The sequence below is a fragment of the Oncorhynchus kisutch genome, linkage group LG29 (genome assembly GCF_002021735.2).
Source record: "Oncorhynchus kisutch isolate 150728-3 linkage group LG29, Okis_V2, whole genome shotgun sequence".
In the NCBI taxonomy this organism is placed as follows: Eukaryota; Metazoa; Chordata; class Actinopteri; order Salmoniformes; family Salmonidae; genus Oncorhynchus; species Oncorhynchus kisutch.
In genome coordinates this window covers 27,202,576-27,227,944 of record NC_034202.2, presented here as the reverse complement: position 1 = coordinate 27,227,944, position 25,369 = coordinate 27,202,576, and the positions used below count along the sequence as shown (strand labels likewise).

At 44.4% G+C, this 25,369-nt stretch overlaps 1 protein-coding gene across 8 annotated transcripts in view; it reads left to right on the top strand.

The window, feature by feature from the left end:
• Window positions 1-25,369, top strand: part of camk2a (calcium/calmodulin-dependent protein kinase II alpha) — a 96,896-nt gene that overhangs the window by 57,008 nt on the left and 14,519 nt on the right. For all 8 annotated transcript variants that reach the window (XM_031809320.1, XM_031809315.1, XM_031809317.1 and 5 more), the window contains exons 7-12: window positions 1,303-1,405; window positions 9,459-9,542; window positions 16,229-16,323; window positions 17,785-17,907; window positions 18,036-18,119; window positions 23,396-23,438. In XM_031809320.1, the coding sequence (XP_031665180.1) occupies window positions 1,303-1,405; window positions 9,459-9,542; window positions 16,229-16,323; window positions 17,785-17,907; window positions 18,036-18,119; window positions 23,396-23,438 (532 nt within the window). The remainder of the gene's footprint in view (window positions 1-1,302; window positions 1,406-9,458; window positions 9,543-16,228; window positions 16,324-17,784; window positions 17,908-18,035; window positions 18,120-23,395; window positions 23,439-25,369) is intronic.

Genomic DNA, 25,369 nt, shown 5'->3' with positions numbered 1-25,369 from the left:
GGATCCCAGAGTCAGGGGGCAATAAGCAGGAAATCTGGAATTCTCCATCCAGGATTTCTCGAAAACCAGGGAATTTATTTAAAGTTCCCAGAATTTTGCAACCCTGGCCATGACTTTCAGTGTGATTCACCTGTAGGTATGTGGACAGAATAACAAAAGCCCAATCAAACCAATCAGAGAATTCAGGGGACATGCTGCTAAATCCTCTTCTGTCATAAGTAATTTCCCCTGCACACAGTTTGATGATTATACAATAGGCATTCATTTACAGTGCAACCACCATCGATCCACTGTTCTGTTGCCAACTTGTCATGTACAGTACATGTACTCCATATCTCAACGTCAGCTCAAGGGAGTAAAAAACGGAAACAAGCCCTCTCACCATCTCCATCACGTCGGACAGCATTGGCGTGTGCTACAGTATGTCTGCCCTGTTGTAGTGTCAAAGAGGGGCAGATAAATCACAGGTTCCAGTACTGTTTCATTTATTAATACACGTATTCAAGTACCGACTATACACCTACGCATTCAAGGGTTTTTCTTTATTTGTACTATTTTCTACACTGTACAATAATAGTGAAGACATCAAAACCATGAAATAACACATATGGAATAATGTAGTAACCTAAAAAATTGTTCTGTTACCTCTATATATACCCACACTCTTTCAAAGGTACATTTTTGTTTATTACATCTTTTTCAAAATGTATTTTTTCAAATCTTTCTTATGGACTTCTTCAACACTCACACTGTGATTATCATGCACTAAGACATGCTGGTACAACGAGAGACCCTTCTGCCCAACAGATATATGTTCCATTCACATGGTTTCACATCTGCCTCCCAGCACCTGGGAACTGAGGGAAGATGAAGTGATAAAATGGATCTGTGTAGGCTGCGATTTTAGGTGTGTGTGTTTGTGTATGTGCGCCTGTGTGCATTTGTGCGTGTGGTGTGTGTCTGTGTTTATCAGGGGGTGGATAACATCTCATAGCAGCAGCAGTAGAGTGATTGGCGGCAGGAGGCGGGGTGTTCATTCCTCCGTCTGTGTGGGATAGAAGTGGCTTGGTGCTGTATTTATCAGAGCTCTGTCATGCTGCAACCACACAAAGTCATTAACACTATTCAATCTGGCCCAGCCTAGAGTCATGTCTGTCTGCCACCATATCCCTTCTTCTGCTCAGGCCTCCTGTCTCCTTTGGGTGACTGACTGTTGACTGAATGGCTGGTTAACTGGCTGACTAACTGACTGCTGACTGACTGAATGCTGACTTACTAGCTGACCTCTTTCTTTCTACGCAGCCGGAGAACCTTCTGCTGGCCTCCAAGTCCAAGGGAGCTGCAGTGAAGCTGGCCGACTTTGGCCTGGCCATCGAGGTGGAGGGGGACCAACAAGCCTGGTTCGGTAATGGCTGATATGAATCGTAATTACACACACACACGCACATACACACAATGGAATGCAAATAAAGACTGACCTCTAGAGCAGGCTGACGTATGCAAGATTTAGGATGTTTAATGTTAATATTTCCACCAGGGAAACAGAGCCTTCAGAGGGAAATCAATCATTCAAAGACTCCTATGGAATCCAATCAAACAAACGCTTTGCATCGAATGTCATCAAAAAAGGAACATTTCCTCTACAGCTATTCCGGAGAAATACCAAAACAAAAACAAAGTTTACATGAAAAAAAAGATAATCAAGGTAGGAATAACTAGTTTTGTAGCGCCATGACCACCACAGGGCAAAGAGAGCTGTTTACTGCTTGTTTTATTTATGAATTCCATTGCCACCAGAAATAGAAATACCACAGCCCCATCCAGCCTCATTAGTAGTGAGGCCTGCAGTGTAAAAACATCTTGTTTGAGCAGGTTCGACACAGCTCATTTTCCCTCACTCTGACTGCTCTAACTAACCTAACTGACTGACTGGTATAACTAACCTAAATGACTGGTCTAAATAACCAGTTAGACTGACTGGTCTAACTAACCTAACTGACCTACTGGTCTAACTAACCTAGCTGACTGACTGGTCTAACTAACCAGTCAGGCTGACTGGTCTAACTAACCTAACTGACTGACTGGTTTAACTAACCTAGTTGTGGTAGTAGTGGTCAATAGTTATGAGGTTCAGTAGTTGTGGTCAAAAGTTGTTTGGATATGGTTAGTAGTTAAATGTGTGATCAGAAGTTGTGTGGTCAGAAGTTGTGTTGTTGATGTATGTAATTGTGTGGTTGAGGTCAGGAGTTGTGTGGTTGTGGTCACTAGATGTGGTCAGAAGTTGTGTGGTTGAGGTCAGAAGTTGTGTGGTTGAGAACAGAAGTTGGTTCAATAGTTATGTGGTTCAGTAGTTGTGTGGTTGTGGTAAAAAAAAAGTTGTGTGGATATGGTAAGTAGTTAGATGTGCGATCAAAAGTTTTGTGGTCAGAAGTTCTGTGGTTGTGGTATGTAATTGTGTGGTTGTGGTCACTAGATATGGTCAGAAGTTGTGTGGTTGCGGTCAGAAGTTGTGCGGTTGAGGTCAGAAGTTGTGTGGTTGCTGTCAGAAGTTGTGCAGTTGAGGTCAGAAGTTGTGCGGTTGAGGTCAGAAGTTGTGTGGTTGCTGCCAGAAGTTGTGCAGTTGAGGTCAGAAGTTGTGCAGTTGAGGTCAGAAGTTGTACGGTTGAGGTCAGAAGTTGTGTGGTTGCTGTCAGAAGTTGTGCAGTTGAGGTCAGAAGTTGTGCGGTTGAGGTCAGAAGTTGTGTGGTTGCTGCCAGAAGTTATGTGGTTGAGGTCAGAAGTTGTGTGGTTGCTGTCAGAAGTTGTGTGGTTGCTGTCAGAAGTTGTACGGTTGTGGTATGTAATTGTGTGGTTGTTGTCACCGGAAAGGGTAAGCAGTTGTGTGGTTGCTGTCAGAAGATGTAAAGTTGTGGTATGTAATAGCGTTAGTGGTCAAAACGGCAGCTGTTTGAAAAACACGTGGTAATGCAGTTACAAAAACAGCTGTACTGTATGTTCCGTATGGAATATTTTGATTCCACACACAGCTATGAATAGCGGAGAAGTAGCTGAATATCCCATACGTTCTAACTTTTTGTCTAACTTGTTGCAGGAGTGGTCAAAACGGACGTTGATTGCCAAAATGTTACAGAAAATGATGTTGATGCGGTTACTTAAACTGCTGTAACTTTTGATGCAAATATTATTCGTCCAAACTCCAGATTTGAGTAGCAGTGAAGTATACGAAGCTGGTAAGACTGCAATATTTTGTCTAAGTGGTTGCAAAGTGTAATTATTAGCTGGTTTGCATAAAACGTTTCATGAGAAACTGAGAAGAAATGGAGAAGATTCAAATCTTGAGAAATTCCATGTGGGCGGATTTGGGCCCAAAAATGTCCGAAAAGTTTAATAACATAAAAAGTATAGCAGATATAAAAAAAATTGTATGCAATTTCATTTGTAAAATCCAGACCCTTCCGCACGTTCTGAAGTTGGAACAGCGTTTCTAGCATAAACGCTGTAGGAGGAGTAGGCGGCGGAATAATATTAATAAGAAGTATGTTGAATATCTAAGCTGCCGCTAGCCCCACCAACTAACCTAACTGACTGGTCTAAGTAACATAGCTGACTGGTGTAACTAACCTAACCGACCAACTGGTCTAACTAACCTAGCTGACCGACTGGTCTAACTAACCAGGCTGGTCCTGCCGTGTGATTGGTGCCCTTCGGTTAAGAAGGTCACAGGAAATCAATTACTTTTATCCAGCCAATCACATGAGCCCCTGGGATAGGAGCTCTACCGTAACCAGGAGGGAAGTCTCTCTTTGCTGTCCCAATCGCTCTGCTGTCCCAATCGCTCTGCTGGCCCAATCTCTCTGCTGGCCCAAGCAAAATGGAGCCAACAGAGATGGTCGCCTCGCTTCAGGTCCTTAGGAAACTATGCAGTTATTTGTTTTTTTTATGTATTATTTCCGACATTGTTAGCCCAGAAAATCTCAAGTGTTATTACATACAGCCGGGAAGAACTACTGGATATAAAAGCGATGTCAACTTACCAACATTACGACCAGGAATGCGTACTTCCTGAAGAGGATCCTTTGTTCCGACCTTCACCCCGGACATGGGATCTTATCCCAGAGGCCGACCCAAAACAACGCGGTCACCCCGGGAGTGGCAGAAGTAGTGGCCTACTGGTCAGACTCAGAAGGTGAGCACATCATCCACTGCTTCCGAGCATATTACTCGTCAATGTCCAATCTCTAGATAATAAGGTCGACGAAATTAGGGCATGAGTTGCCTTCCAGAGAGACATCAGAGATTGTAACATTCTCTGTTTCATGGAAACATGGCTCACTCGGGATATGTTGTCAGAACCTGTTTCTTCATGCATCGCGCCGACAGAAACAAACATCTCTCTGGTAAGAAGAAGGGTGTGGGGGTATATGCCTTATGATTAACAACTCATGGTGTAATCACAACAACATACAAGAACTCAGCTCCTTTTGTTCACCGGACCTAAAATTCCTTACAATCAAATGCCGACCGCATTATCTTCCAAGAGAATTCTCTTCGATTACAGTCACAGCCGTGTATATCCCCCCCTCAAGCAGATACCTCATCGGCCCTGAAAGAACTTCACTGGACTCTATGTAAACTGGAAACCATACATCCTGAGGCTGCATTTATTGTAGCTGGGGATTTTAACAAAGCTAACCTGAAAACAAGACTTCCTAATGTCGTGTCTTTGGCTATGCCAGATTACGTAATATGACATGTTATTCTATAAAATTGTTTCTCTGTAATTGATATTACCTGATTAAGATAATCAGGTGAATGTAATTAACTAGAAAGTCAGAGCACCATGGAAGAATGTTTATAGAGCTGTTATCTTCCGTATAAACTCTTAAAGACCTGATAATCGTTTACATGAATTCTATTTCTATCAGCATATTGAATGCGCGACACGAGCTGGTAGCATTCTGGATCATTGCTACTCTAACTTCCGCGATGCATACAAAGCCCTCCCCCACCCTGCCTTTGGGCAAATCTGACCATGACTCCATTTTGTTGCTCCCAGCCTATAGACAGAAACTAAAACAGGAAACGCCCGTGCTCAGGTCTATACAACTCTGGTCTGACCAATCGACGCTTCGAGATTGCTTCGATCACGTGGACTGGGATATGTTCTGGATAGCCTCAGACAATAACATTGATGTCTTCGGTGACTCTGTGAGCGAGTTTATTAGCAAGTGCATCGGAAATGTTGTACCCACTGTGACTATTTAAACCTTTCCTAACCAGAGAACGTGGATTGATGGCAGAATTCACGCAAAAATGAAGCACGAACCACCACTTTTAATCATGGGAAGACGACTGGAAACATGACCAAATACAAACAGTGCAGCTATTCTCTCTGCAAGGCAATCAAACAAGCAAAGCGTCAGTATAGAGACAAAGTAGAGTCTCAATTCAATGGCTCAAACACGAGACGTATGTGGCAGGGTCTACAGACAATCACGGATTACAAAAAGAAAACCAGCCCCGTTGCGAACATCAACGTCTTGCTCCCAGACGAATTAAACAACTTTACTCGTTTTGAGGACAATACAGTGACACTGACACGGCCTGCTACCAAAGCCTGCGGGACACGGCCTGCTACCAAAGCCTGCGGGCTCTCCTTCTCCATGGCCAATGTGAGTAAAATATTTAAACGTGTTAACCCTCGCAAGGCTGCTGGCTCAGATGGCATCCCTAGCCACGCTACCGGAGCATGCGCAGACCAGCTGGCTGGTGTGTTTACGGACATATTCAATCAATCCCTATCCCAGTCTGTTGTCCCCACATACTTCAAGATGGCCACCATTGTTCCTGTTCCTGAGAAAGCTAAGTTGACTGAACTAAATGACTATCGCCCCGTTGCCCTCACTTCTGTCATCATGAAGGGCTTTGAGAGACTAGTCGAGGATCATATTTTAATTTAATTTTTTTATTTCACCTTTATTAAACCAGGTAGGCTAGTTGAGAACAAGTTCTCATTTGCAACTGCGACCTGGCCAAGATAAAGCATAGCAGTTCGACACATACAACAACACAGAGTTACACATGGAATAAACAAAAATAGTCAATAATACAGTAGGAAAAAAAAGTATATATACAGTGAGTGCAAATGAGGTAAGATAAGGGAGTTAAGGCAATAAATAGGCCATGGTGGCGAAGTAATTACAATATAGCAATTATACACTGGAATGGTAGATGTGCAGAAGATGAATGTGCAAGTAGAGATACTGTGGTGCAAAGTAGCAAGGTAAATAAATAAATACAGTATGGGGATGAGGTAGTTGGATGGGGTGTTTACAAATTGTCTATGTACAGGTGCAGTGATCTGTGAGCTGCTCTGACAGCTGGTGCTTAAAGCTAGTGAGGGAGATATGAGTCTCCAGCTTCAGTAATTTTTGCAGTTCGTTCCAGTCATTGGCAGCAGAGAACTGGAAGGAAAGCTTTGGGGGTGACCAGTGAGATATACTTGCTGGAGCGCGTATCACCACAACCCTACCTGATACTCTAGACCCACTCCAATTTGCTTACCGCTGCAATAGGTCCACTGACGATGCAATCGTCATCACACTGCACACTGCCCTATCCCATCTGGACAAGAGGAATACCTATGTGAGAATGCTGTTCATTGACTACAATTCAGCATTTAACTCCATAGTACCCTCTAAACTCATCATTAAGCTCGAGACCCTGGGTCTCGACCCAGCCCTGTGCAACTGTGTCCTGGACTTTCTGACGGGCTGCTGCTGGGTGGTGAAGGTAGGAAACAACATCTCCACCCCGCTGATCCTCAACACTGGGGCCCCACAAGGGTGCGTTCTCAGCCCTCTACTGTACTCCCTGTTCACCTTTGACTGCGTGGCCATGCACGCTTCCAACTCAATCATCTATTTTGCAGATGACACGACAGTGATTGGCCCGATTACCAACAACGACGAGACGGCCTACAAGGAGGAGTTGAGGGCCATCTGAGTGTGGTGTCAGGAAAACAACCTCTCACTCAACATCAACAAAACAAAGGAGATGATTGTGGACTTCAGGAAACGATGTGGATGGGGGGAGCAGTAGTGGAGAACGTGAAAAGTTTTAAGTTCCTCGGCATACACATCACGGACAAACTGAAATGGTCCACCCACACAGATAGTGTGGTGAAGAACTGTACTCTTCACATGATGCTTTATCATTTCCTTAATGAAAATGAGTCTGGATATTTCAACCTGTCCTTTGTTCACAGTGCGTAAAACCCCAGGCTGGTTCCCTGGGTTTGGAGAATAAACCTCAGGAGGCTGAAGAAATTTGGCTTGTCACCTAAAACACTCACAAACTTTTACAGGTGCATAATCGAGAGCATGCTGTCGGGCTCTATCACCGCCTGGTACGGCAACTGCACCCTCCTCAACCGCAAGGCTCTCCAGAGGGTAGTGAGGTCTGCACAACGCATCACTGGGGAAAACTACTTGCCCTCCAGGACACCTACAGCACCCAATGTCACAGGAAGGCCAAAAAGATCATCAAGGACAACAACCACCCGAGCCACTGCCTGTTCACCCCGCTATCACCCATTAGGCGAGGTCAGTACAGGTGCATCAAAGCAGGGACCGAGAGACCGAAAAACAGCTTCTATCTCAAGGCCATCAGACTGTTAAACAGCCATCATTAACATAGAGAGGCTGCTGCCAACATACAGACTCAAATCTCTGGCCACTAATAATGCCACTTTAATCATGTTTACATATTATATTGCTCATCTCATATTTATACTGTATTCTATACCATCTACTGCATCTTTCCTGGCCATCGCATGGCCATCGCTCATCCATATATTTATATGTGCATATTCTTATTCATCCCTTCACATTTGTGTGTATAAGGTAGTTGTGAATTTGTTAGATTACTTGTTAGATATTACTGCATGGTCGGAACGAGAAGCACAAGCATTTCGCTACACTCGCATTAACACCTGCTAACCATGGGTATGTGACAAGTAAAATTTAGACATAGACAACAACCAAAGCTATATACAGGTGTCAACGGATCCAGAGGACATGAAAACAGAATTAACAGAGGAGTTGGAAAGCTTTTCTGAACAGCACAGTCTTGTCACCCATAGTTTTGAGTCTGTTGCGTGGCTCACAGTACCTTCGATGTTTCACCAGCCTGCCCTTTGGCTACGCTGAAAAACACATGGAGCTGAATCAAACATATGTTTTAAAACTAGGGAACTAGGAATGTCTTTTAGAATTCAGCTCCCTTTTAATGAGCCAGAGGACACGTATCCAATATCCACAGTTCATTTTTACAGACACCTCTCTTAGATCAGGATGATTTTTCTAAAGTGTTTTGGGGAACGCCTTGCTGGCTATTTTCTCTCAGGACAGCTGGTGTAGCTGTCACACCCAGCTCTGCTGGTCATTATAATTATACTGTACTCTTCACATGACACTTTATCATTCCTTAATGAAAATGAGTCTGGATTTTTCAACCTGTCCTTTGTTCACAGTGCGTAAAACCCCAGGCTGGTTCCCTGGGTCTGGAGAATAAATGGAACAATGCGTTCTTCTTCTTTGTCAGATGATTGATATATAATCCATTTGTCCACATAACAAGGCTGGAACATGAGAAGATGTGGTGAATCGTTGAAAACAACAGTAAAATAAAGTCTCATCACCCCTCAGAAAGACCAGACTTAGCACATTGACAGCCTGTCTGATCAGGGTAGGTAATAAGCATATGGACCTCACACCTCAAATGAAGCTCTATTGAGGGAAATGTGAGGCAGGCGGGACCAGGAACATGTGTATAATGTTATTACTCTCTACATTCCGGGGAATAGAATTATCAGAGCAGATCTCTCTAATACTTGTGACGGAATACAAAGTCAATTTGTTGTTCTCTTTTTTCCCCTTGTTATATTGCATTTAATAATTCAAAGCGACTGAACTCTCATCACTTTACTGTACTCTATCATAATATATAATGGATTTATATGGTTAGTGTCACTTCACACTTAAAAACAGCATGTGTCTTTGATCAAAGCCTATATCACTATGTATTGTATAGCATTACGCTTGTACCAGTATGTAGAACATTCTATAGATCTAAACTCTATCAACTTTATATTATATTACACTGAGAGTATCCCTTTTAGAGCTTTCTAAAATGGTAAGTTTGTATCCTGGATGATGATAGGTTGATAGTCGTTAGTTATTGAAGATAATCCAAAGGTAATGCCTGTTAACAGTTCCATTTGAATTATCTATGTACATCCACTGTCCTATAGCCCATCCAGGCAATTCATAAACTTGATCTCCACTGTGGAAAAATGCATCTAGACATTGTTTCCCATTGCTTGTTGCCTAGCATTTGATTTTCAATAGAGCTGTGTTATCTGTGACTCACTGCCTCTCTGTCTGGATGTGATGCAGGCTTTGCAGGGACACCTGGTTACCTGTCTCCTGAGGTCCTGAGGAAGGACCCATATGGCAAAGCTGTGGACCTGTGGGCTTGCGGTAAGCAGGATGACTTTCAGACATCCGCCTCCTTCCTTGTTTGTTTCTGTCTACATCTACTGTAAGTTGCTGCTGCCTAAAGAAAACATGATATAGACTTCACACCTGGTGTGATGCGTTTCCTAGTTTCTTCACCTCAAGCTATGTGTTTTCTCATTTGGCCAGACAGGGGATTGCTTCAGAGCCTAACCTACTAGAGTTGTGCTGACACAAAACCTGCCCGCCTCAATGTCACAGATGATTTAGTGCACCAGTTTATTTATGGGGTCTGTTTCATCCAAAGGTGCATAGATGAGCTCTCAGTCAGAGAAGACAAGGCAGCAGAGTGTCGATCTGATCATAGCTCTCTCTCTATGTCTATATACATACAGTACCATGGGCCTCAGTTCCACAGGCCTCAATACCACAGAGCTCAATGCCACTGGCCTCAGTACCACAGACCTCAATGCCACTGGCCTCAGTACCACAGGCCACAGTACCACAGGCCTCAGTACCACGGGCCTCATTACCACCGGCAACAGTACCACAGGCCTCAGTACCACAGGCCTCATTACCACAGGCCTCGGTACCACAGGCCTCAGTACCACGGGCCTCATTACTACAGGTCACAGTACCACAGGCCTCAGTACCACGGGCCTCAATATCACGGGCCTCAATATCACGGGCCACAGTACTATGCGCCTCAGTACCACAGGCCTCTGTGTCAACAAGGTGGCAGAATGAATCTGCTAGACATCCTCTTGCTAGTCTGATGCATGGACAACTCTTACCTAGAACATAGTATGTACAGTATATATAGTGTACATTATAGTATTGGAAAGAGTATGTGTTTTTAATGTTTTGTACGCTCAGTGTATATCTACATCATATGAATAATATATAAATCATCATATTGACAATATGTAGTAGTACAGCCTCTTTTCACATTGAGTTGAATAGCTGCTCTTCAGCTCGGCTGGATTCAGCCGATTAACCCGGTTTGGTTAGATTTCTTTTCAAACTTATTGACGTTTCAAGCTATCACTCTGTATACATTGGTCTTTGAAGCAGGAGAAGCTGATTGCTATGCACAGCTGTATTTCCCTGCCTTTTGATATTGGCTTTGTGCTGCTGCTCCCCTTGAGATGTGTGTGGGCTTCATGGCCGATGGGTCTGTGAGCCTGGCAGGCTTCACAGCAGTGAGATGAATTCACAAGAGACATAAGGTTGAGGGCTGAGGGGGGCGACAATGTGGGCAGGCGGGAGTGGGCAGGGGTTCATTCTCAGTCTTCTAACGTCCTGACATGGAGCTGGATCTGTATGTGCACATAACTGTGTTTATTGTTAACCCCACAGAGAGACCTTTCACCCAGAGAGAGGGAGTTCTCAGTGGTGGTAGTACATACAAGACACACACAAGCTAGCAAACACACACACACACACACACACACACACACACACACACACACACACACACACACACACACACACACACACACACACACACACAAACACACACACACACACACACACACTCAGACACACACACACACACACACACACACACAGATTCAGGACTATCAGGACTATCAATTACTGCAGCACCTTTTCTTTTTGTCAAAGATAGAGAGATTTTCATTATGTACTTTATGCTAGTTAATTCTTATGTAACTAGAGTGCTGTGTTGTGTTGCCAGGTGTGACAGCCTGCTATTGTATAGTGATGTATAACATCTGTGTTGCCAGGTGTGACAATCTTCTATTATATAGTGATGTATAACATCTGTGTTGCCAGGTGTGACAGTCTTCTATTGTATAGTGATGTATAACATCTGTGTTGCCAGGTGTGACAGCCTTCTATTGTATAGTGATGTATGACGTCTGTGTTGCCAGGTGTGACAGTCTTCTATTGTATAGTGATGTATAACATCTGTGTTGCCAGGTGTGACAGCCTTCTATTGTATAGTGATGTATAACATCTGTGTTGCCAGGTGTGACAGCCTTCTATTGTATAGTGATGTATAACATCTGTGTTGCCAGGTGTTACAGTCTTCTATTGTATAGTGATGTATAACATCTGTGTTGCCAGGTGTGACAGTCTTCTATTGTATAGTGATGCATAACATCTGTGTTGCCAGGTGTGACAGTCTTCTATTGTATAGTGATGTATAATGTACTGTATGTGTTGCCAGGTGTGACAGCCTTCTATTGTACAGTGATGTATAACATCTGTGTTGCCAGGTGTGACAGTCTTCTATTGTATAGTGATGTATAACATCTGTGTTGCCAGGTGTAACAGCCTTCTATTGTATAGTGATGTTTAACATCTGTGTTGCCAGGTGTTACAGTCTTCTATTGTATAGTGATGTATAACATCTGTGTTGCCAGGTGTGACAGTCTTCTATTGTATAGTGATGCATAACATCTGTGTTGCCAGGTGTGACAGTCTTCTATTGTATAGTGATGTATAATGTACTGTATGTGTTGCCAGGTGTGACAGCCTTCTATTGTACAGTGATGTATAACATCTGTGTTGCCAGGTGTGACAGTCTTCTATTGTATAGTGATGTATAACATCTGTGTTGCCAGGTGTAACAGCCTTCTATTGTATAGTGATGTTTAACATCTGTGTTGCCAGGTGTGACAGCCTTCTATTGTATAGTGATGTATAACATACTGTATGTGTTGCCAGGTGTGACAGTCTTCTATTTTATAGTGATGTATGACGTCTGTGTTGCCAGGTGTGACAGCCTTCTATTGTATAGTGATGTATGACGTCTGTGTTGCCAGGTGTGACAGCCTTCTATTGTATAGTGATGTATAACATCTGTGTTGCCAGGTGTGACAGTCTTCTATTGTATAGTGATGTATAACATACTGTATGTGTTGCCAGGTGTGACAGCCTTCTATTGTATAGTGATGTATAACATACTGTATGTGTTGCCAGGTGTGACAGTCTTCTATTATGTAGTGATGTATAAAATACTGTATGTGTTGCCAGGTGTGACAGCCTTCTATTGTATAGTGATGTATAACATACTGTATGTGTTGCCAGGTGAGACAGTCTTCTATTGTATAGTGATGTATAACCTACTGTATGTGTTGCCAGGTGTGACAGTCTTCTATTGTATAGTGATGTATAACATACTGTATGTGTTGCCAGGTGTGACAGTCTTCTATTGTATAGTGATGTATAACATACTGTATGTGTTGCCAGGTGTGACAGTCTTCTATTGTATAGTGATGTATAACATCTGTGTTGCCAGTTGTGACAGTCTTCTATTGTATAGTGATGTATAACATACTGTATGTGTTGCCAGGTGTAACAGTCTTCTATTGTATAGTGATGTATAACATCTGTGTTGCCAGGTGTGACAGTCGTCTTTTGTATAGTGATGTATAACATACTGTATGTGTTGCCAGGTGTGACAGTCTTCTATTGTATAGTGATGTATAACATACTGTATGTGTTGCCAGGTGTAACAGTCTTCTATTGTATAGTGATGTATAACATCTGTGTTGCCAGGTGTGACAGTCTTCTATTGTATAGTGATGTATGACGTCTGTGTTGGCAGGTGTGACAGTCTTCTATTGTATAGTGATGTATAACATACTGTATGTGTTGCCAGGTGTGACAGTCTTATATTGTATAGTGATGTATAACATACTGTATGTGTTGCCAGGTGTGACAGTCTTCTATTGTATAGTGATGTATGACGTCTCTGTTGCCAGGTGTGACAGTCTTCTATTTTATAGTGATGTATAACATACTGTATGTGTTGCCAGGTGTGACAGTCTTCTATTGTATAGTGATGTATGACGTCTGTGTTGCCAGTTGTGACAGTGTTCTATTGTATAGTGATGTATAACATCTGTGTTGCCAGGTGTGACAGCCTTCTATTGTATAGTGATGTATGACGTCTGTGTTGCCAGGTGTGACAGTCTTCTATTGTATAGTGATGTATAACATCTGTGTTGCCAGGTGTGACAGCCTTCTATTGTATAGTGATGTATAACATCTGTGTTGCCAGGTGTGACAGCCTTCTATTGTATAGTGATGTATAACATCTGTGTTGCCAGGTGTTACAGTCTTCTATTGTATAGTGATGTATAACATCTGTGTTGCCAGGTGTGACAGTCTTCTATTGTATAGTGATGCATAACATCTGTGTTGCCAGGTGTGACAGTCTTCTATTGTATAGTGATGTATAATGTACTGTATGTGTTGCCAGGTGTGACAGCCTTCTATTGTACAGTGATGTATAACATCTGTGTTGCCAGGTGTGACAGTCTTCTATTGTATAGTGATGTATAACATCTGTGTTGCCAGGTGTAACAGCCTTCTATTGTATAGTGATGTTTAACATCTGTGTTGCCAGGTGTGACAGCCTTCTATTGTATAGTGATGTATAACATACTGTATGTGTTGCCAGGTGTGACAGTCTTCTATTGTATAGTGATGTATGACGTCTGTGTTGCCAGGTGTGACAGCCTTCTATTGTATAGTGATGTATGACGTCTGTGTTGCCAGGTGTGACAGCCTTCTATTGTATAGTGATGTATAACATCTGTGTTGCCAGGTGTGACAGTCTTCTATTGTATAGTGATGTATAACATACTGTATGTGTTGCCAGGTGTGACAGCCTTCTATTGTATAGTGATGTATAACATACTGTATGTGTTGCCAGGTGTGACAGTCTTCTATTATGTAGTGATGTATAAAATACTGTATGTGTTGCCAGGTGTGACAGCCTTCTATTGTATAGTGATGTATAACATACTGTATGTGTTGCCAGGTGAGACAGTCTTCTATTGTATAGTGATGTATAACCTACTGTATGTGTTGCCAGGTGTGACAGTCTTCTATTGTATAGTGATGTATAACATACTGTATGTGTTGCCAGGTGTGACAGTCTTCTATTGTATAGTGATGTATAACATACTGTATGTGTTGCCAGGTGTGACAGTCTTCTATTGTATAGTGATGTATAACATCTGTGTTGCCAGTTGTGACAGTCTTCTATTGTATAGTGATGTATAACATACTGTATGTGTTGCCAGGTGTAACAGTCTTCTATTGTATAGTGATGTATAACATCTGTGTTGCCAGGTGTGACAGTCGTCTTTTGTATAGTGATGTATAACATACTGTATGTGTTGCCAGGTGTGACAGTCTTCTATTGTATAGTGATGTATAACATACTGTATGTGTTGCCAGGTGTAACAGTCTTCTATTGTATAGTGATGTATAACATCTGTGTTGCCAGGTGTGACAGTCTTCTATTGTATAGTGATGTATGACGTCTATGTTGGCAGGTGTGACAGTCTTCTATTGTATAGTGATGTATAACATCTGTGTTGCCAGGTGTGACAGTCTTCTATTGTATAGTGATGTATAACATACTGTATGTGTTGCCAGGTGTGACAGTCTTCTATTGTATAGTGATGTATAACATACTGTATGTGTTGCCAGGTGTACCAGTCTTCTATTGTATAGTGATGTATAACATCTGTGTTGCCAGGTGTGACAGTCTTCTATTGTATAGTGATGTATGACGTCTGTGTTGCCAGGTGTGACAGTCTTCTATTGTATAGTGATGTATAACATACTGTATGTGTTGCCAGGTGTGACAGTCTTATATTGTATAGTGATGTATAACATACTGTATGTGTTGCCAGGTGTGACAGTCTTCTATTGTATAGTGATGTATAACATACTGTATGTGTTTCCAGGTGTGACAGTCTTCTATTGTATAGTGATGTATGACGTCTGTGTTGCCAGTTGTGACAGTCTTCTATTGTATAGTGATGTATAACATCTGTGTTGCCAGGTGTGACAGTCTTCTATTGTATAGTGATGTATAACATACTGTATGTGTTGCCAGGTGTGACAGTCTTCTATTGTATAGTGATGTATAACATACTGTATGTGTTGCCAGGTGTGACAGTCTTCTATTGTATAGTGATGTATGACGTCTGTGTTGCCAGTTGTGACAGTGTTCTATTGTATAGTGATGTATAACATCTGTGTTGCCAGGTGTGACAGTCTTCTATTGTATAGTGATGTATAACATACTGTATGTGTTGCCAGGTGTGACAGTCTTCTATTGTATAGTGATGTATAACATACTGTATGTGTTGCCAGGTGTGCAGCCTTCTATTGTATAGTGATGTATGACGTCTGTGTTGCCAGGTGTGACAGCCTTCTATTGTATAGTGATGTATAACATACTGTATGTGTTGCCAGGTGTGACAGTCTTCTATTGTATAGTGATGTATAACATACTGTATGTGTTGCCAGGTGTGACAGTCTTCTATTGTATAGTGATGTATAACATACTGTATGTGTTGCCAGGTGTGACAGTCTTCTATTGTATAGTGATGTATGACATACTGTATGTGTTGCCAGGTGTGACAGTCTTCTATTGTATAGTGATGTATAACATACTGTATGTGTTGCCAGGTGTGACAGTCTTCTATTGTATAGTGATGTATGACGTCTGTGTTGCCAGGTGTGACAGCCTTCTATTGTATAGTGATGTATGACGTCTGTGTTGCCAGGTGTGACAGCCTTCTATTGTATAGTGATGTATGACGTCTGTGTTGCCAGGTGTGACAGCCTTCTATTGTATAGTGATTTATGACGTCTGTGTTGCCAGGTGTGACAACCTTCTATTGTATAGTAATGTATGACGTCTGTGTTGCCAGGTGTGATCCTGTACATCCTACTGGTGGGATATCCTCCATTCTGGGATGAGGACCAGCACAGACTGTACCAGCAGATCAAGGCTGGGGCCTACGATGTGAGTCAAATCAAATCAAACTTTATTTGTCACATGCGCCGAATATGTGAACATGTGTAGATCTTACCATGAAATGCGTACTTACAAGCCCTTAATCAACAGTGCAGTTAAAGAAAGAGTTAAGAAAATATTGACCAAATAAACAAAAATGAAAAAAGTAACACAATAAAATAACAATAACGAGGCTATATACCAGTTGAGGTAATTGGTACATGTAGGTAGGGGTGAAGAGTCACATCTATCCTAGCTCCTGTTCTTACTGTAACAATACCCCTCCATTCCATCCCTGGTCTCGGCTGCTGGGGAAAAGCACAGTGTCTCTTCAGGATTGTGTAACACACCAGTTTCCAAAGAGATTAATCATCCTGAATTCAGTGCCTGATAATGGTTTCTTTCTGCTGGGAGGAAAACACATATTCTACTTTTTCTTCTTCAATTGCAGTCATAACAGCCCATGGCTCTGTTCTTTAATACTCCTGTACTCTGTTCTTTAATATTTCTGTACTCTGTTCTTTAATATTTCTGTACTCTGATCTTTAATATTTCTGTACTCTGTTCTTTAATATTTCTGTACTCTGTACACCTTATCACATTTTAAGGTATGACCCAGATGCAGACAGTGTTGAAGAAACAATAGTTTATTCCTTAAACAGGGGCAGGCAAACGACAGGTCAAGGCAGGCAGGGGTCAATAATCCAGAGAGGGTGTAAAGGTAGAGGACAGCAGGCGGGCTCAGGGTCAGGGTCAGGGTCAAGGTCAGGGTCAGTCAGAACTGGGAAACTAAACAGGAGCAAGAAACAAACGGGAGCAGGGAAACAAAACGCTGGTAGGTTCTACAAACAAAATGAACTGACAACAGACAAACAGAGAACACAGGTATAAATACACAGGGGATAATGGGGAAGATGGGCGACACCTGGAGGGGGGTGGAGACAAGCACAAAGACAGGTGAAACAGATCAGGGCGTGACAGTCCTTTCATATTTTTCTACTCTGTTCTTTCATATTTCTCTACTCTGTTCTATCACATTCCTACCCTCAGCCTACAGAATGTTTACCCTCATATATCGTTTGGAAAATGTACTTTTAGGATTATTTTCACTCATTTAAAGATCGTCACCAGTTTGAATTCCCACAATTTATTTAAGTAATAAGGCCCGGGAGGGTGTGGTACATGGCCCATATACCACAGCTAAGTGCTGTTCTTACGCATGACGCAACGCGGAGTGCCTGGACACAGCCCTTAGCAGTGGTATATTGGCCATATACAACAAACCCCTGAGGTGCCTTATTGCTATTATAAACTGGTTACCAATGTAATTAGAGCAGTAAAAATAAATGTTTGCCATACCCGTGGTATACGGTCTGATATGCCACAGCTATCAGCCAATCAGCATTCAGGGCTCGAACCACCCAGTTTATAATTGTATGTTAATACCAAATACCTCCTCGTGTCCTGTAGTTCCCCTCACCAGAGTGGGACACTGTTACTCCAGAGGCCAAGGATCTCATCAACAAGATGTTGACCATCAACCCTGCCAAGCGCATCACAGCCTCGGAGGTTCTCAAACATCCCTGGATCTCAGTAAGTTCAGAGCATTCTCACAATGATCACCTTGTCCAGTAAGATCCGGCCCGGTGTCTAACCTGACATGTCTTTATTTTTTCATTTTCTTTCTCTCTCTCTCTCTCTCTCTCTCTCTCTCTCTACAGCACCGCTCCACTGTGGCCTCCTGCATGCACAGACAGGAGACGGTGGAGTGCCTGAAAAAGTTCAACGCCAGAAGGAAACTCAAGGTATAGTAAACTTCTGGGGCAAGATGAAATGTAGATATGATACTGGAACAGTCCATGTTACTCTCGTTTGACCAGGGTAGGAAAACAATATCACATTTTCTGGGTCACTAGTGATGGGAGTTTGAGTGACGTTGGAAATGTGATGTGTCAAGGCAAAATGTCTTTCGTTAAACGTGTCCATGCACGGTTCAAGATGAGAGGACATCTCTCTGTTTCATTTGTGTGACGTGAAAACTCTCATTCATTTCATTATGTAACTACAGCGTTTGTGTTTGAACTTTTATATGACCCCTTTTAGGCAGGTCCATTTAATTGTAATTCATTCAGGTTCCACTTTTCAGAGGAACAAATAATGACTTTGGAACCATCTGGATAGAGATCCCAAAAATTTACTACTTTTTAAAACTATTTGAATAGAAATCCCCAAAAAGTATTACTTTTGAAAACGATTTGAATAGAGATCCCCAAAAATGACGACTTCTTAAAACAATGGGAATACAGATCTTAGAAAGTGAATACTTTTTAAAACTATTTGAATACAGATTGTATAAAGCAACTAAGATTTCTCAGGAAGTGACTATTGGATTGGATTCCTTCAACTAATGGCAGGGCTGTATCTGGAACTGCATGTTGAAGATAGAAATATAATTAATAGAGCACACACAATCTCCTATACTATTCCAATCTATCTGACGGTCATATTTGATCTACACAATAAATGTACATCTGAGCATTCTGTAAATGTCCATTCCCCTGAATCAAATCAAATACAATTTTATTGGTCACATACACATGGTGAGCAGATATTATTACGAGTGCAGCGAAATGCTTATGTTTCTAGATACGCAGTATCTAACAGGTAATATCTAACAATTCTACAACAAATCCCAATATCTAACAAATTCCGCAACAAAACCTAATACACACAATCTAGTAAAGGAATGGGATAAGAATATATAAATATAAAATATATGGATGAGCAGTGACAGAGCGGCTAAGATGCAATAGATAGTATAGAATGATCATGTTTTAAGGTATGACCCAGGTGCAGACAATGTTGAAGAAACAAAAGTGTATTCTTTAAACAGGGGCAGGCAAACAACAGGTCAAGTCAGGCAGGGGTCAATGACCCAGAGAGGGTGTAATGCACCGGAACAGCAGGTGGGCTCAGGGTCAAGGCAGGCAGGGGTCAATGATCCAGAGAGGGTGTAATGCACCGGAACAGCAGGTGGGCTCAGGGTCAAGTCAGGCAGAGGTCAGTAATCCAGAGTAGAGGCAATGGTACAGGACGGCAGGCAGGCTCAGGGTCAGGGCTGGCAGGAAAGGTCAAAACCGGGAAACTAGAAAACAGACTATAGCAAAGACAGGAGCAAGGTAAAATGCTGGTAGAACAAAGCGAACTGGCCCAGACAGACAGAATCTTAGAGATTGCACAGACAGGCATTGGAACTCATAGATGAGGCCTGGTTCCATGATGTCCCTAGCAGAGACCAAGCACCTCTCCTCCGGGTCATAACCCTCCCAATCAACCAGGTCCTGGAATGTCCTGCCCCGAGGTCGAACCTTCAGGAGACGTCTCACCCTGTATGCCGGTTGGCTGTTGATGAGATGGGGGAGAGGGGTGGCCCTGGAAAAAGGAGACAAAGGGCTGTGAGAAATGGTTTTAATTCTAGACAGGTAGGAAGTATACAGAGGTTACGGGGCAACAGAGGACGAACAGGGGCTAATGATCTTGTAGTGGGGGGGAAATTTCTCGGCTTCAAGGGGTGTGGCCGCAGGGCTATAGCGGCGTGCCAGCGCATCTGGCTTGATCTTCTTGGATACCGGTCAGTGCTGCGGAAGCGAAGTGGCCCGGGACTTACTGAACCCCTCCCGGAGGTCCTGGTACTCCGCGGGGCAGGCGGAGAGGTCCGGGGCAATTTCCAATCCCTCAGGAAGACATCCCGGGGCAGGCAGAGCTGACTTCAGGCAATGAGTGTGGCAGAACGGGCTCCAGCCTACGATGAAACCAGTAGACCTGTCAATCGAGGGATGGAGCCAAGAGAATCCCAATACCACAGGAACCTGAGGAGACTCAATTAGCAGGAATTGGATTGTCTTGCTGTGGTTCTCCGACACTCGTATGTTGATGGGGGTGGTATGGTGGGTGACTCGCCTATAGAGCACCCTTCCAGCGCTCTAACATCCATGGGAATGAAGAGGGGTTGAGTGGGGATGCCCAGCTCAGATGCCAGGGTAATGTCCATAAGACTCATATCGGCCCCCGAGTCGATTAGTTTCTGTAGAGACTGTAGAGACATGCCACCCCACAGCGGGGTGGCATGGAGAGGGGGGAGAGTAAGGGAGAAGGGCAAAATTGTCCTTAAGACCCACCAGAGTACTCATTCCTACCATTGACCTAGCATCTTGAAGGGATAGGTAGACACATAATGACCGGCAGTACCGCAATACAGACAACTCAAGGTGTTAAGTCTGCATACGCCTTCGGTTAGAGACAGCCTAGCCCTGCCAAGCTGCATCGGCTCGGGAAGAGGTAAATCGGAAGTCTTTAGAGGCTCTTGGAGGAACTCGAGTAAACTCGGATTCTCTCGGGACCTTCAGAGTTCATTAGATGCAAGGTGGGATCTTGAGTGAGCAATTGGGACCGCAATCAGACCTCTTCTCCCTCCTACGTTCCCGGAGCCATCCATCGATCTGGATGGTTAAGGCGACGATTGAGTCAAGATCTGTCGGTAGTTTCCTGGCTGCAAGCTCGTCCTTTACTTCCTCCGATAATCCATGCAGGAACGTGTCGAACAGTGCTTCTGGGTTCCAGGCACGCTCTGCTGCTAGCATGTGAAAATCCACCGCATAGTCTGCCACACTGAGGGAGTCCTGCCGAAGCTGGAGTAACTTCCATGAAGCCCCTCGACACCGGAGACTCAAAAAAATGTCCCAAATGGCTGTAACCCAGGCGAGGGCCCTCCCAGACATCAGCGTGATGAGGTACACTGTCTTAGAGTGGTCCGAGGGGAAGCAGGACGGCTGCAGCTCCATGACGAGGGAACACTGAGCGAGAAATGCCAGATAGGTGCCCGACTCTCCATCAAAACGCTCCGGGAGAGGTAAGCGAGGTTCCCGGGAAACCAAGGTGATGGCGCTGCTACCAGCTACTGGGGGGCTGGGAGGTTACCGTCGTGGTAGGCTGCTTATTAGACAGCTCACGGAATTGCTCCCGCATTGTATCCAATGCTAGGACTTGACGTTCGGCCACGGCCTGGAACTCTTCCATCAGACCGCGAAGCAACTCCTCTTGCCTACCAATGGTTGCTCCTTGGGAGGAGGTGGCATTGCAGAGCTGGTCCAAGTCTGCTAGGTCAGTGATGGCCAGTTCGTACTATCACCTTTTAAGGTATGACCCAGGTGCAGACAGTGTTGAAGAAACAGAAGTGAATTATTTAAACAGGGGCAGGCAAATGACAGGTCAAAGCAGGCAGGCTCAGGGTCAGGTCAGGCAGAGCTCAATGACCCAGAGAAGGTGTAAGGCTACGGAACAGCAGGCAGGCTCAGGATCAGGTCAGGCAGAGCTCAATGACCCAGAGAAGGTGTAAGGCTACGGAACAGCAGGCAGGCTCAGGATCAGGTCAGGCAGGGGTCAATGACCCAGAGAGGGTGTAAGGCAGTAGAACAGCAGGCAGGCTCAGGGTCAGGTCAGGCAGAGCTCAATGACCCAGAGAAGGTGTAAGGCTACGGAACAGCAGGCAGGCTCAGGATCAGGTCAGGCAGAGCTCAATGACCCAGAGAAGGTGTAAGGCTACGGAACAGCAGGCAGGCTCAGGATCAGGTCAGGCAGAGCTCAATGACCCAGAGAAGGTGTAAGGCTCCGGAACAGCAGGCAGGCTCAGGATCAGGTCAGGCAGAGCTCAATGACCCAGAGAAGGTGTAAGGCTCCGGAACAGCAGGCAGGCTCAGGATCAGGTCAGGCAGAGCTCAATGACCCAGAGAAGGTGTAAGGCTACGGAACAGCAGGCAGGCTCAGGATCAGGTCAGGCAGAGCTCAATGACCCAGAGAAGGTGTAAGGCTCCGGAACAGCAGGCAGGCTCAGGATCAGGTCAGGCAGAGGTCAATGACCCAGAGAAGGTGTAAGGCTACGGAACAGCAGGCAGGCTCAGGATCAGGTCAGGCAGAGCTCAATGACCCAGAGAGGGTGTAAGGCTCCGGAACAGCAGGCAGGCTCAGGGTCAGGTCAGGCAGAGCTCAATGACCCAGAGAAGGTGTAAGGCTACGGAACAGCAGGCAGGCTCAGGATCAGGTCAGGCAGAGCTCAATGACCCAGAGAAGGTGTAAGGCTCCAGAACAGCAGGCAGGCTCAGGATCAGGTCAGGCAGAGCTCAATGACCCAGAGAAGGTGTAAGGCTACGGAACAGCAGGCAGGCTCAGGATCAGGTCAGGCAGAGCTCAATGACCCAGAGAAGGTGTAAGGCTCCGGAACAGCAGGCAGGCTCAGGATCAGGTCAGGCAGAGCTCAATGACCCAGAGAAGGTGTAAGGCTCCGGAACAGCAGGCAGGCTCAGGATCAGGTCAGGCAGAGCTCAATGACCCAGAGAAGGTGCAAGGCTCCGGAACAGCAGGCAGGCTCAGGATCAGGTCAGGCAGAGCTCAATGACCCAGAGAAGGTGTAAGGCTACGGAACAGCAGGCAGGCTCAGGATCAGGTCAGGCAGAGCTCAATGACCCAGAGAAGGTGTAAGGCTCCGGAACAGCAGGCAGGCTCAGGATCAGGTCAGGCAGAGGTTGGTAATCCAGAGTAGAAGCAAAGGTACAGGACTGGAGGGAGGCTCAGGGTCAGAGCAAGCAGGAACGGTCAAAACCGGGAAACAAGAAAAGAGGGACTATAACAAATAAACTACAAAATAAAATACAAAATACAAATAAACTACAAAATACAACTATGTTCTGCACAGGTCTGATCTACACACTCAATGGCAGTGTGACATTGTTCATGCAGTAATACCAAATACTTTTTAAATTGAGTTTTGCCAATTATTTGCCAATGCAAACATTTTTATTTGGTGCTGGTAAGACATAGCAACTGTGACAGTACTCTAGGTTATTCCCTTGACAGTAAGCAGCAATCCAAACTGTTGATATTACATGTAAGCAAGCTAATCAAGCTGTTGATAATATATTCCAGCCAAGCTTGGTTGCCAAGAACACTGTGGCATAATAAAATGTACTTTTTAATGAATCCTTTTGTTTTTTTATTTCTTATGTAACGATCCATCTCTTCTTATCAGGGTGCCATTCTCACCACCATGTTGGCGACTCGGAACTTCTCAGGTAAGTCCTGTAGAGGTGCCTTGTCAGAACGGTTCTCCTCTCCCTTCTGGAGTGTGAGTGGGCTTATTAATACTAATTATATATGACATTTGTCAGACTTTCTATCCAAAGAGACTTACAGTCATGGATGCATAACATTTCTACATACGGGTGATCCCAGGAATGGAACCCACTATCCTGACGTTGCAAGCTCCATGCATGCTCCATACCAACAGAGCTATAGACTAGAGAACTGCTTAACAGTGTCCCTAGGGAGGTCACTATTCTAGAGGAGTGACATGGGCTCAGGAGGCTGGCCCTAGACTGGGGGCTCCAAGCCCATGGATCAGGGAGGAGGCTGTCCCTAGAATGGAGGGCTCCAAGCCCATGGATCAGGGTGGAGGCTGGCCCTAGACTGGGGGGCTCCAAGCCCATGGATCAGGGAGGAGGCTGGCCCTAGACTGGGGGGCTCCAAGCCCATGGATGAGGGAGGAGGCTGGCCCTAGACTGGTGGGCTCCAAGCCCATAGATCAGGGAGGAGGATGGCCCTAGACTGGGGGCTCCAAGCCCATGGATCAGGGAGGCTGGCTCTAGACTGGGACGCTCCAAGCCCATGGAGCAGGGAGGCTGGCTCTAGACTGGGACGCTCCAACCGACACTCCGATCGTTACAACACACTAATTCACTGTCACAAGTTAGAATGATGTCTGGGATGTTTGTTTAAAACTGACACAAGATGGACAAGTTGTGCTTCGACTGTAAATCAATAGCTGAACGGTGATAGGGACGATGGAATAGCCTGGCCATCTGCTTACAAACACTAGTTATCACAATGTACATTTGCTGCTTGACAAATGTGCATGTGTTATTATCATTACAGCCCACTTACTGTGGCTGAGCCATCTGCTATTGGGTCCTCAGTCCCTCCATGACTTCACTCAGATGGGCAGTGGAATCCACCACTGCAGGTGGAACATACAGTATTATGTATGTCACTATGTTGCTGTTATCTGAAATGTTTTGTCAAAATCCTCTACATTCTTATACTCCCCTTGGCTGCAAGGAAGGGCCAGCTGAGATGAAGGAGTCACAGTGGAACGTTGTTAGAAAATAAAGAGGATGGAGTTCCCTCTGGCGTGTAGCCTTGTGTGTCTTTGGCAGGCTCCCGTTACACCATAAGGTCACACAAGCACAGAATCAATGTAGGCACTCTCACAGACTCAGAGATGGAGGGATCCCCTTCAAAGCCCACAGTTTACACATCCCTACCAATCTCCAACCAGTGTAAAATAATTGTTCTCCTCTCAGAACTCATATAAAATGTGTGGACCAGAAATGGACAAGGAAAATAATAGCAGTAAGGGTTCATCTTTAAATGGGTAGGCATTCTCATATCAATCAGGAATAGACCCCCCACCCCATATCCCCACCTGCCAGGGAATCTGGTCCGAAAGCCAAGCCCCATAAGACTAACCCTGAAGGATCGTAAAACCATCTCAGCACCTCTAAGCACCACCATTCATCTTTCATTTTCCGCTCTCCACTCTTGGTCTTTCTTTACCCTTCAGATATCCATGGAAAACCACAGTCCGCAGATATACAGCAAGGTTACAGCCTTATGCCTATTTATAAAGTCCTCACTGTTCAGATAGTATGGCTGGAGCCAAATCTGCCCTTTCAGCTTTTAATGGTTGTTTTCCTAATCCGATTGACTCCTATTATGCTTGGGTGTGTCAGAAGAGCTGTGTACCTGCTGGTTCAGGGCCATATTCGCTTTTAAAATGATTAGAGTAGAGAAAGATGATCCCAAGCCAGGGCAGACCATGGGGACCCCCCATCGGCATATAGCCACAGTCCCAGCAGCAGGGGAGAGTGGGGTCACGGAGCCAGGGGTCTGGGGGGCCAGGGGGGCTAGGAATCAGGTTACACCCCAGCAGGCAAGAGGCCATGCT